The sequence below is a fragment of the Gobio gobio genome (genome assembly GCF_949357685.1).
Source record: "Gobio gobio genome assembly, chromosome: 25".
NCBI classification, from domain to species: domain Eukaryota; kingdom Metazoa; phylum Chordata; class Actinopteri; order Cypriniformes; family Gobionidae; genus Gobio; species Gobio gobio.
This window is the reverse complement of record NC_137121.1, coordinates 6718133-6730168: the sequence shown is the minus strand read 5'-3', so window position 1 is coordinate 6730168 and position 12036 is coordinate 6718133. Positions and strand designations below refer to the sequence as shown.

At 37.1% G+C, this 12036-nt stretch overlaps 1 protein-coding gene across 1 annotated transcript in view; it reads left to right on the top strand.

Annotated features, from left to right (window-relative positions):
* ankrd26 (ankyrin repeat domain containing 26) overlaps positions 1-12036 on the top strand; it is a 54611-nt gene that overhangs the window by 38830 nt on the left and 3745 nt on the right. The window contains exons 35-42 of the mRNA XM_079810211.1: positions 295-372; positions 471-605; positions 1839-1951; positions 3959-4100; positions 4230-4520; positions 5699-5934; positions 6915-7164; positions 10492-10537. Of these exons, the coding sequence (XP_079666337.1) occupies positions 295-372; positions 471-605; positions 1839-1951; positions 3959-4100; positions 4230-4520; positions 5699-5934; positions 6915-7164; positions 10492-10537 (1291 nt within the window). The remainder of the gene's footprint in view (positions 1-294; positions 373-470; positions 606-1838; positions 1952-3958; positions 4101-4229; positions 4521-5698; positions 5935-6914; positions 7165-10491; positions 10538-12036) is intronic.

Sequence of the window (12036 nt, the reverse complement as noted above, 5' to 3'; positions counted from 1 at the left end):
TGTGATTCTAGCACTTCCCTTGATTGAGTGTTTTTCTTCACTGTGAATTACAGCTCTTCTAGACCTCAAATCTTACTGTGATTACACTTGAAACACAAGTCTCTGTGTACTTTATTGCTTTATTCTAGCTGGGTTGTTAGTGGGCTATTTTCTCCGTTTTGGTGGTGGTCTTTTTGCTGATTTCTCTTCTTTTGCATTTCTGGTTTCTGGGATCTAAAGTGTTTAGCTCAAAAGCATGAAGTAGTTGAATTTGTAACTAACCGGCGAGATCCTTGACCTCTGTGATGTTCTCAGGTCAGGAATCGTTTGGAAGATCTCGTCACAAACCTGCAGAGCAGTAAGATGACGCTGGAAGAACAGCTCAACCGAGAGGTACACTTCATCACAAACATGTGACGTGTTGATCTTGATGAGCAAAGCGATAGGAATATATAATAACTGTTTGTTTAAATTGTGCTCCTCTTCTTTAGGTGCAGAAGCAGAGTATGCTATCCCATAATGCCCAGGACTCACAAACTCTGTGGGAGGAGGAGCTAAAGGGCCGCTCACGACTGGGACTCCGCCTCTCTGAGCTGGAGAAAGAGAAAGGAGAACTGACCAATCAGGTGCCAGAAAGACACAATGATGTCCAATCAAAATGTGTTACTTGACGCCCGATATTTTTTATGAAGTCTGCATGTTTACGAGTTGCTAAATGCAATGCATACACACATTACCATTCAAACGTTTGGGGATAGTACATTTTTTTAAATATATATATATATATTAGGGCTGTCAAAAGATTAATCGCATCCAAAATAACAGTTTGTGTTTACATAATATATGTGTGTGTACTCTGTTAATTATTATTATTTATAAATAAATACACAAACAAGCATGTATATATTTAAGAAAAAAATATTATTTTTATATATAAAACATTTATATTTATATATCTTATAGATTATATAAATGTATATACAGTATATACATGCAAATATTTCTTAAATATATACATGAATGTGTGTGTGTATTTATATATAAATAATAATTAACAGAGTACACACACATATATTATGTAAACACAAACTGTTATTTTGGATGCGATTAATCACGATTAATCTTTTGACAGCCCTAATATATATATATATATATATATATATATATATATATATATATATATATATATATATATATATATATATATATATATATATATATATATATATATATATATATATATATATATATATATATATATATATATATATATATATTTTTTTTTTTTTTTTTATCTTTTAATATTTGTTTTATTTTGCAAAGATGCATTAAATGAATTAAAAGTGACAGTAAAAACATTTACAATATTACACAATATTTAAAAAAATATATATATATGTTCTTTTGAACTTTCTATTCATCAAAAAATCCAGCAGCACAACTTCTGATTATTGATAATAATCATAAATGTTTCTTGAGCATCAAATCATCCTATTAGAATAATTTCTGAAGGATCATGTGACACTGAAGACTGAAGAAAATTCAGCTTTGATCAAATTTTTTTATATTTTCAAATAGAAAACACTTCTTTTAAATGTTTAATAAGATTTGACTGATTTTACGGTATTTTTGTTTAAATAAATACAGCCTCGGTGAGCAGAAGAGACATTCAAAAGTATTAAAAACATCTTACTGACCTCAAACTTTTGAAAAGTAGTGTATAAATAGCAGAAATCTTGTTTGAAATAGTATTAGATTAAGTATTTTGGGTCACTAAAACATGAAATGTCATGTTGACAACTCATTAATTCCGTCTGTTAATAAGATTTGAAGGACCTGACACTCTGTCTAACTCTCAGATGGAGCTCGAGAAGAAAAAGGCCAAAAAACTAGGCGAGCAGAAGAAATCTGTGGACACCCGTTTGGAGCAGGAGATGAAGAGAAACACAGACCTTCAGAAAGAAATGTACAGGTGACCCTTTAACCTTTAACCCCGACCGCTGCAGCTCTACAGTAGACGTGTTTGAGTATGTAGAGAAGCCGGCTATGCGGATCCTCCTGCTTGCAAATGTGTGAGATCAATGCAGGTAGTGCACATTGCTTTTTACATGCTGGACACATCTTCTATTTTGTTTTAATTCAGCGATGACTGACTCCAAACCTGCTGTAGAATGACACACAGCTCTGTGTAGCGCTAAAACATTCACACAGCTGTACCATAGTGATGCATTTCTGTGAAACCGGATCATTCAAGGCTTCATTTTGTCCATGAGGAATTGATTAGATGGTGGAAAAAGTCTCTATATGGCATAGTTGGATGAGATGAGGTAAAGTTTAAAAGGAACTGGTGATGTCATTTGAAAAGCTAATTGTTTAACTGGCGAGGAAAGTTATTTATTGTAGTGAAAGAAAATCATTCACTATCAGAAAGAAATTAAATAGGATAAATATTTATTTTGATTTATATATAATATTATTTAAATGGTCAGATATATTATATTATTATTTAAATGTATTATTTATAAATATATATAGGATCAATATTTATTTTGACTTTAATATATATAGTATTATTTATATGACTAGATATAATATGTTTTGTTTTATATATATATATATATATATATATATATATATATATAAATAAATATATATATATATATATAAATAAACACATTCATTCACTCACTCACACATTCACTCACACATTCACTCACTCACACATTCACTCACACATTCACTCACTCACTCACTCATTCACTCACACATTCACTCACTCACTCATTCACTCACACATTCACTCACTCACACATTCACTCACACACACATTCACTCACTCACTCACTCACACATTCACTCACACATTCACTCACTCACACATTCACTCACACATTCACTCACTCACTCATTCACTCACACATTCACTCACTCACACATTCACTCACACATTCATTCACTCACACATTCACTCACTCACACATTCACTCACACACACATTCACTCACTCACTCACTCATTCAGTCACACATTCACTCACTCACTCGCTCACTCACACATTCACTCACTCACTCATTCACTCACACATTCACTCTCACACATTCACTCACACATTCACTCACTCACTCACTCACTCACACACACATTCACTCACACACACTCACACACACTCACACACACACACACACACACACACACACACACACACACACACACACACACACACACACACACACACACACACATTCATTCACTCACACATTCACTCACTCACACATTCACTCACACACACATTCACTCACTCACTCATTCACTCACACACTCACTCACTCACTCGCTCACTCACACATTCACTCACTCACTCACTCATTCACTCACACATTCACTCTCACACATTCACTCACACATTCACTCACTCACTCACACACACATTCACTCACACACACTCACACACACTCTCACACACACACACACACACACACACACACACACACACACACACACACGCCCGCACTTTCATTCACTCACTCACTCACACACACATTCACTCACTCATTCACTCACTCACTCACTCACTCATTCATTTATTCACTCACTCACTCACTCACTCACTCACACACACACATTCACTCATTCACTCACTCACTCACTCATTCATTCACTCACTCACTCACTCATTCACTCACACATTCACTCACTCACTCACTCACACACACACACACACACACATTCATTCACTCACTCACTTACTCACTCACTCACTCATTCACTCACACATTCACTCACTCATTCACTCACTCACTCGCTCACTCACTCATTCACTCACTCACTCGCTCACTCACTCACTCACTCACACATTAACTCACTCACTCACTCACTCACTCACTCACTCACTCACACATTAACTCACTCACTCACTCACTCACTCACTCACTCACTCACTCACTCACTCACTCATTTATTGTATCCTGCTGTATGTTAGGTTGAAGACTCTATTGAAGACCGCTAAGAAGCAGCTGCGTGATCAGGGCGGTGGACAGCTGGACTCTACTGTGGGCAGCTTCAGAGGAGACATGAGCCACCGCCTGGAGTCAGAGAGTGCCTTCAGTAGGATGAAGACTAGGGTACAGTCTCCGCTTCAGCCATTTACAGCCTTATTTCTTATTTTAAGACTTCAAGAGTCTGTTATTTCCTCCTTTACGTGCCCTTGTCTGCCTGTCTCCAATTCTGTTGTCCCCCTTCCTCTGGAGCAGATGGATGAGCTCCAGTCTCAGTACGAGCGTGAGGCGTCGCGCTGCTCCCGGGTGGAGGAGGTGAACCGACAGCTGAAGGAGAAGCTGGTGTCTGTGAAGAGCCTGAGCCGAAGCCACGAGCAGATGGAGCGCAGCAAGAGGCAGCTGGAGGAGGAGGTGGCCGGTCTGCGGAGGCAGCTGGAGGCCGGTGTGATGGACCAGAGCCAGGCCGAGCAGTACCGCCGGGAGACGGAGGAAAGAGCTCGACAGGAGATCCGACACAAACTAGAGGAGGTCAACCTCTTCCTGCAGGTACACAACCCTCAGTGCATCATAATGCATTTCATTCAATTTGTATGCAAGGTCCAAAGTTTTGTTTTATATTTTAAATATATTTATATTTTGTATATATTAGTGGTGGGCATAGATACATTTTTTAAATCTAGATTAATCTCTCTAAATTAAAATGGCTCATTTGAATTCTGCCAAAGGGATTCAGAATATGTGTGCTCGTAAGTGATCTTTTGTCTTTTTGTTGTTTGAATAATAAATAACTCCTGTCCCTTTAAGACCTGACGCACGCATGGATCCCAAACACTGTTCCTGTGAGCTGGTTACGACTGTGTTTACGTTAAAACTCACCAAGATGGGCATTGAGACATTTTTGAGTGTATTTGACCATTAATAAGCTGAAACAAGGAGCAAATTTTTTGCACTTGTATGGCAGAGGCGGCTTTATTACGGTATGTGTGTGTGCGCTTCAGATGCGAGCGCGTAATCTGCGGGAATTAGTAGAATTAACACAATGTTCAGAGGATTAAACGGACTGAATGAGAGGAGGCGGGTGCTTGTCAACTCACTGTCGGTCGGAGAGGAGAGGTGAGCGCAGCTGATATCGTTTCAGATATTTCAGTATCGATACATAGCGAAATATGGATATTTTTGATAACACTAGTAGGCATACACACAGGTTCGAAGACTCGTTCTCTCGCCCCTACAGTGCAATTCGGCTAGTTATACATCCGCGCTAAAATATCAAGGTGAAAGTCATCGTAGCTTGCGTAGTACCTATAGACCCAGCTCCCAACCCAACTTTGAGAATAGATTAAGAGCGATATTTTTTTTATCGCCCGATAAGAGTCTGCGTTAACGCTGATAACGGCCCACCACTATACTCTTCTTATTATATAAAGTTTTAGACTTTCGATCTTCAGGCACAGTTAGAATTTTTATTCGTTATTTATTAGATTTTTTATTTCACAATATTATATATTTCTAAAATGTATAATTTTATAAAGTTAATTATAATAATTTTGTTTATTATAAAGGTTTAGACACTGTATGTTTCACTCAGATGCAGGCAGAATTTATTTATTATTATTGAATTATTCTATATTATCATATATTTCTGAAATACGAAATATTATATTTTTTTAAAGATAATTAGAATTCTGAAGTTTTAGACACTGTTTGTATGTTTCACTTGTCAGACGCAGGCGGCGTCTCAGGAAGCTCTGGAGCAGATGAAAGCTGTGAATGAGGCCAGTCAGCGCGCTCAGCAGGAGCAGCGCATCAAGGATCTGGAGGGAGAACTCAGCCGCTTGCGCAGCGTTCAGCAGGACAGTCTGGTTCAGAGAGACTCCAGCCGCACCGAGCTGGAGCGCTACAGACAGCTGTACGGCGAAGAGCTGCGCCTCCGCAAGAGTCTGGCCTCCAAACTGGAGAGGTGAGAGGCATGATGGGAGTCTGTCCTTACAATTATATTTATAAATGTTTGTCTTAATTATAATCATAGCTCATCACATTGTGAGATTCAAAAATTCAATTTAGTTGCATTAACCACAAAAAAGGTAATTAATTATTTCAAAGCATGTATTAAGAAGGGAGGCATAAAAATGATAATAAATATACTATGGAAAACTAAAAATAATAAATACACAGTAAAATGCAAATAAGTGAAAAAGTAATTAAACAAATGCATAAATAAATATTATTTCAAAGCATATCAAGGGAGGTGCAGACTATTTTTACCAAGCACAACTAAAAATAATAAATGCATAAATATATATATATCTCAAGGGAAGAGCAGAAAATTATGACAAATGTAACAAATTAAGCTAGAAATAATACAAATACAATAATAAATGCATTTAAAAAAGAATATACTGTATATAAACGAACAAATTAATTTATATTATTTCAAAGCATATCAACGGAGGAGGTGCAGGAACAGCAACAAGAAAACCGTAGAATACAAATAAATAAGTAAGTTCATGAATACATATTTTTTCAATATTAATGCATATCAAGGGAGGTGCAGAATATTTTTACCAAGCACAACTAAAAATAATACAGGCATTAATATACATATATATATATAAAGTGAAGCTAAAATTAATAAATACAAATAAATTAATAAAATAATAAAAAATAGTTAAATATAAAAGAACAAATGAATGAATATTATTTCAAAGTATACCAAGTAAAAACTAAAAATAAAGACTAATAAATTAATAACAAAAGCAGTAAAAAAACACACACACAAAAAAAACATAACAATAATTAATGAATGACCCTAAATAATTTTAATCAGCCCTAGTAAATATTTTTAGCTATAGAATAGGCAGCGCTTTGTCTAGATGATTTATTTATTTCCGTGTTTTTAATATGTGCCATTAAATGTCTTTTTGTTATTATAATGTGCAGGTCGAATGAGCGGTTAGCGGAGGCCAACACTAAACTCCTGAGCGAGAGGCAGCGCAGCAAATCCCTGCTCACCAGCAGTATAGTGAACGGCAGTCTGGGAGGCCCGGCTCTCGATGTGGCGTCCCTGGGCTCTGTGGGGGCGTACGGAGCCTCTCTAGGACCCCTGAACAGGAGTCTGGGCCTGGGGACTCCTCTGCTGGGTACGGTAGGAGAATCCCAGAGCAACCGCGTTGAGGCCTACCTGGCAAAGGTGAGCGCTGCATGAAGTCATCTCATCCTCTTTTAGACCGGGAGCAGGTTTCCAAACCCTACACGACATTCAACACTAACCATGATCTAATACCAGGGTTCCCACTCGTCCTGGAAAAAATTGAAAACCTGGAAAATTGATGACAAATTTTCCAGTCCTGGAAAACACATGGAAAATTAGATAAAATGTAAAATGTCCTGGAAAATCTTGTTGTCGGGGAAAATCCTTTAAAAAAAAGTTATTTCTTTAGCCAAGTATAAAGAGTTTATTGCTGGCCCAAACAATTAGCGCTAGTTGCAGAAAGCACATGTTCAGGATTGCTGAGTTTGATGCGTATGAGTAGTATTTTGAATGATGTATAGTCTTGTGTTGCCTCTTGCAGCTGTTAGCTAATGCTATTAACTGCTCAAATGTATGCAGTGAATGTTAACTCGTAAGCTGCTACCTAATCACATCATTTTGATATAAAGTCACATTTGTGTGTTATAAAGTCAGAATTGCAAGATATAGTCAGAATTGCGTGAAATAAACTTGCAAGTCTTTTCTTCACAATTGACTTTTTTGCGCAGTTGCGAGTTTTTATCTTGCAATTCTGACTTCTTTTCTCAGAATTGTGAGATCTAAACTGCAATTGCAAGTTATAAAGTCAAATTCTGAGGAAAAAAGAATTGCGACAATTTTCGCATTTTTATCGCACAAATATAACAAACTCGCAATTGCGAGAAAGTTAGAATAGCGAGATAAAAAGTCACAATTACTTTTTCTTTCTATTCTATGGTGTAAACAAGCTTCCATAGTCATAATGTATGATTAAGAGCTCATATTGAAAAATGCTGGATTGTTAAGTAATGGCAATAAACTGGACGGCTTTTAAAGACTTCGAAAGCAATATTTGGCATGATCCTTGTCTTTTATTCCCGCCGTAGTAAAATTGAAAATGTCCTGGAAAAGTACTGGAAAATGGTTGCTGGAAAAGAGTGGGAACCCTGAATACTTACCGTTAGCTTTAGAAGATCCACCGTGTCACCAAATAAATCAGTGTGAAAAATCATCCGATGGTGGTGAATCTAAAACTAACGAACAATATGTTTTCTCCTTCCACTATCTTTCCCTTCTTAAACGTACCAAATAATCTCCTCGTCTGTTTTTCCTGTGGCTGCTGTCTGGACTCGTGACCTCTTGTGTCTCTGATATCTTCAGCTTCTAGCTCAAAAGTCTGTTTCTCACCTGTCCTCTCTGCAGCCTGATACCTGAGCAGGTGTGTAGCTGTGTGCAGATCTCTGACTATCAGAACACACACACACACATACACACACACACCTGCTTTAAAGGGTTAGTTCACCCAAACATTAAAATTAGCCCATGATTTACTCCTCAAGTCATCCTAGGTGTGTATGACTTTCTTCTTTCAGACGAATACAAAAAATATCCTGGCTCTTCCAAAGCTTTACGGTAGGGGTTAATAAAGGCCTTCTGAAGTCAAGCCATGCGTTTTTGTAAGAAAAATATCCATATTCATAACTTTATAAATTATAATCACTGGCTTCCGGTAACAAGACTAGTTCGGGCGGAAGAGTGACCTTTGTGACCAGTGATTATTGTTTATAAAGTTATAAATATGGATATTTTTCTATATATATACACCTAGGATGGCTTGAGGGTGAGTAAATTATGGGATGATTTTCATTTATGGGTGAACTAGCCCTTTAATGTCTAACGTTTTTGGGAGACAATAACACTGTTCAGAATGAAATACTAGCTCTGCATACTGGGTATTATGCATTTTACACTACCTACAATTTGTTTTCGCAGTGTGCAACATTGAAAATACTGTTGTATGCTACATTGACCTCATTAAATTTAATTCTGCAAGTAGCTTAGCAGTTTTAAATAGGATTTTGTGTAAAAAAAATATTGTAACTTGTTTCCGTTTCAGTTCTTTTACCACACTGGAAATGGAAGGTAAAGTCAAGTGCGCTGCATTATGGGATACAGTATTCTGTGCAGTATGCTCTGCTTATATAATGCACATTTTGATGAATGTATTAGGTTCTCCTGGTACTTAAAGGATTAGTTCACTTTTAAATCAACTTTTGCTGATAATTTCCTCACCCCCATGTCATCCAAGATGTCCATGTCTTTCTTTCTACAGTCGTTTTTTGATGAAAACATTCCAGGATTTTTCTCCATATAATGGACTTCAATGGGCTCCAAACGGTTCAAGGTCCAAATGACAGTTTCAGTGCAGCTTCAAAGGGCTTTAAATGATACCAGACGATGAATAAGGGTCTTATCTAGAGAAACGAGCAGTATTTATGCTATTATTTTACCTCTTATCAGACGAATGTGATCATCTCTGAGCTCCGCCATAACTTCCGCTAAGTGAGGTCAAAATACGAGCGTGGTCATAGATGTATATGTAGTTGCCTCATTAGCGCCTGCACGACTCAGTAGAATGAGGCATCTACAATCGATATATCTATGACCACGCTCGTATTTGACCTCACTTGGCGGAAGTTATGGCTGAGCTCAGAGATGATCACGTTCGTCTGATAAGAGGTAAAATAATAGCATAAATACTGCTCGGTTTCTCGCAGAAACTGATGGTTTCTCTAGATAAGACCCTTATTCATCGTCTGGTATTGTTTAAAGCCCTTTGAAGCTGCACTGAAACTGTCATTTGGACCTTGAACCGTTTGGAGCCCATTGAAATCCATTATATGGAGAAAAATCCTGGAATATTTTCATCAAAAACCTTAATTTCTTTTTGACTGCAGAAAGAAAGACATGGACATCTTGGATGACATGGGGGTGAGTAAATTATCAGCAAAAGTTGATTTAAAAGTGAACTAATCCTTTAACGAATACAGAAAATAGACTAATTGTGCACAATATACATACTAATTATGTCTGAATATCATGAATATTTAAATTTTGTGATGTGTAACATGTTCTGCTGTTCTCAGGTCTGTATTAGTCACATTAATGCTCATTTCTTTCTTGTGAATGCTTCAGTTTAGCATCAGCTCTGCTGCTATCTTTAATGCCTTGCTCAGACATACAAAAACCCTCCTATTAGAATGATTTCTTCATTTTAAATAGTAATAATATTTAATGATATTACACCTTTACTGTATTTTCATTAAATGAATGTAGGCTTAAAACCCCAAACTTTTGAATGACTTATTATGCTAGCATTTGGATTTGATTTAGGCTAAACCATGACATGATGCGTTGTGAACGCTGTGACTGAGTGCTAGTTTTAGGACACGCGTGTTTGATGAGATGAAGTTAAAATCTGATCAGGTTTGTCTGTTCCTGTTACAGATGCAGACGGAGCTGGAGAAGAATATATCAAAGGAGCTGGACTATGGTGAGGCACTATTACAACAAAATATCCTTAATATAATGATTAAAGTCAGCATGAAACAGAAGTTGTAGTCGTTTCTTCTCTATTGTGACTAGGGCTGGGTATCGTATCCTTCAAAAATGTTCTAAATCAATACAGATACCTTGACTTCGATACCGGTTCCTGAACGATACTTTTTTCGATACCAAATGTATTTTTCTGTTTTAAAAAGATTACATTACCTCAAAAGAAACCTTTTTTTGTTACACTCAAAGAATATATCGGGAACTGGGGGGTGGAATATATGCCTCGCGCTCAAGCGCACACATAAAGCTTCCCGCAAAGCACTGGCAAAAGTAGGCTAATGTTTATAAATGTTAAAATTGCTAGGAGACATTCATTTTAATTGTTTATTAATAAACTAGTGTTTTCTGAGTCTGCAAAGATGAAGTTGACAATGCTGACTCGTCATCTCCGCAGTAGTGAACGCGCGTGTGCGCCTATAGAGGGAAATGCACCTTCAGTGTTTCCCCTAGAAATTTTTCCAGCAGCGGTGCTGTTATGTGCCGGAAGTTGTTACCAAGACGCGCGTCGGGGGGTCAGGGGGCATGCACCTCCGAAAAAAGAAAAGAAAAATTTAAACCTTGACTCCTGGCAAGTTTTGTGGATAGAAATAGACATTTTGACCATTAAAATCCAAATTAATCTTTTAAACATTAATTTAAAAGGTGACTTATAGCCTATTTTACTTCAATAACCTGCAGGGACGTGCAGAAAATTCCTAAGGGGCAAGGGCTCAAATGTAAGAGAGGGGCAATATGTAAAAAAATAAAAAAGTGTTTGGATACTATTTTATGTTTTTGCAAAAACTCTCATGCTTATCAAGTCTGCATTTATTTAATCAAAAACACAGAGAAAAAAAAAACAGTAGCCTAACATTGTGAAAAATTACATGATGTTTTTAGATATATATTTTTAAGAGCATCACATATCATACAGGAGCTGCAAGTAATTTTCTCTTTGCCTTTTGTTGTTTGATTCACATAAATGGCTCAATCGTCACCAGGTTTATTATTAGATGCTGCCCCTTTAAGACCGAAAACAGATCTAATGATATCATTCTCCCATTAATTTCTCCCAACTATTATGCCCATTTAAGCTAAACTGTGTTTAAGTGAATACTCTCCAAGCCTGTCATTTTGAGATATAGGCTATTTTGTTGTGTATTTGATGGTTTAGTCGCGCACACGAAGCATATGTGCAAGTCGGTCCGTTTCGCATCGTGCGCGCGCACACACACACACACCCCCGCCTTGAACTTGGAAACAGCGTCGGATCCAGCGCGGATTGATGTGCTTTTCATTTAATCAAACACGTTCTGCAATTTAGCCAAAGTGGAGAGTGCATTTGACAACTATCAACGATTGTGCTGAGTCTGACGTTAAATGCATGTTTGGGGAAAAATGACAGCGCGCGCTATGAAGGGAAGGAAGCTGTGCTAGACGATGCGCGAGCATAGTTTA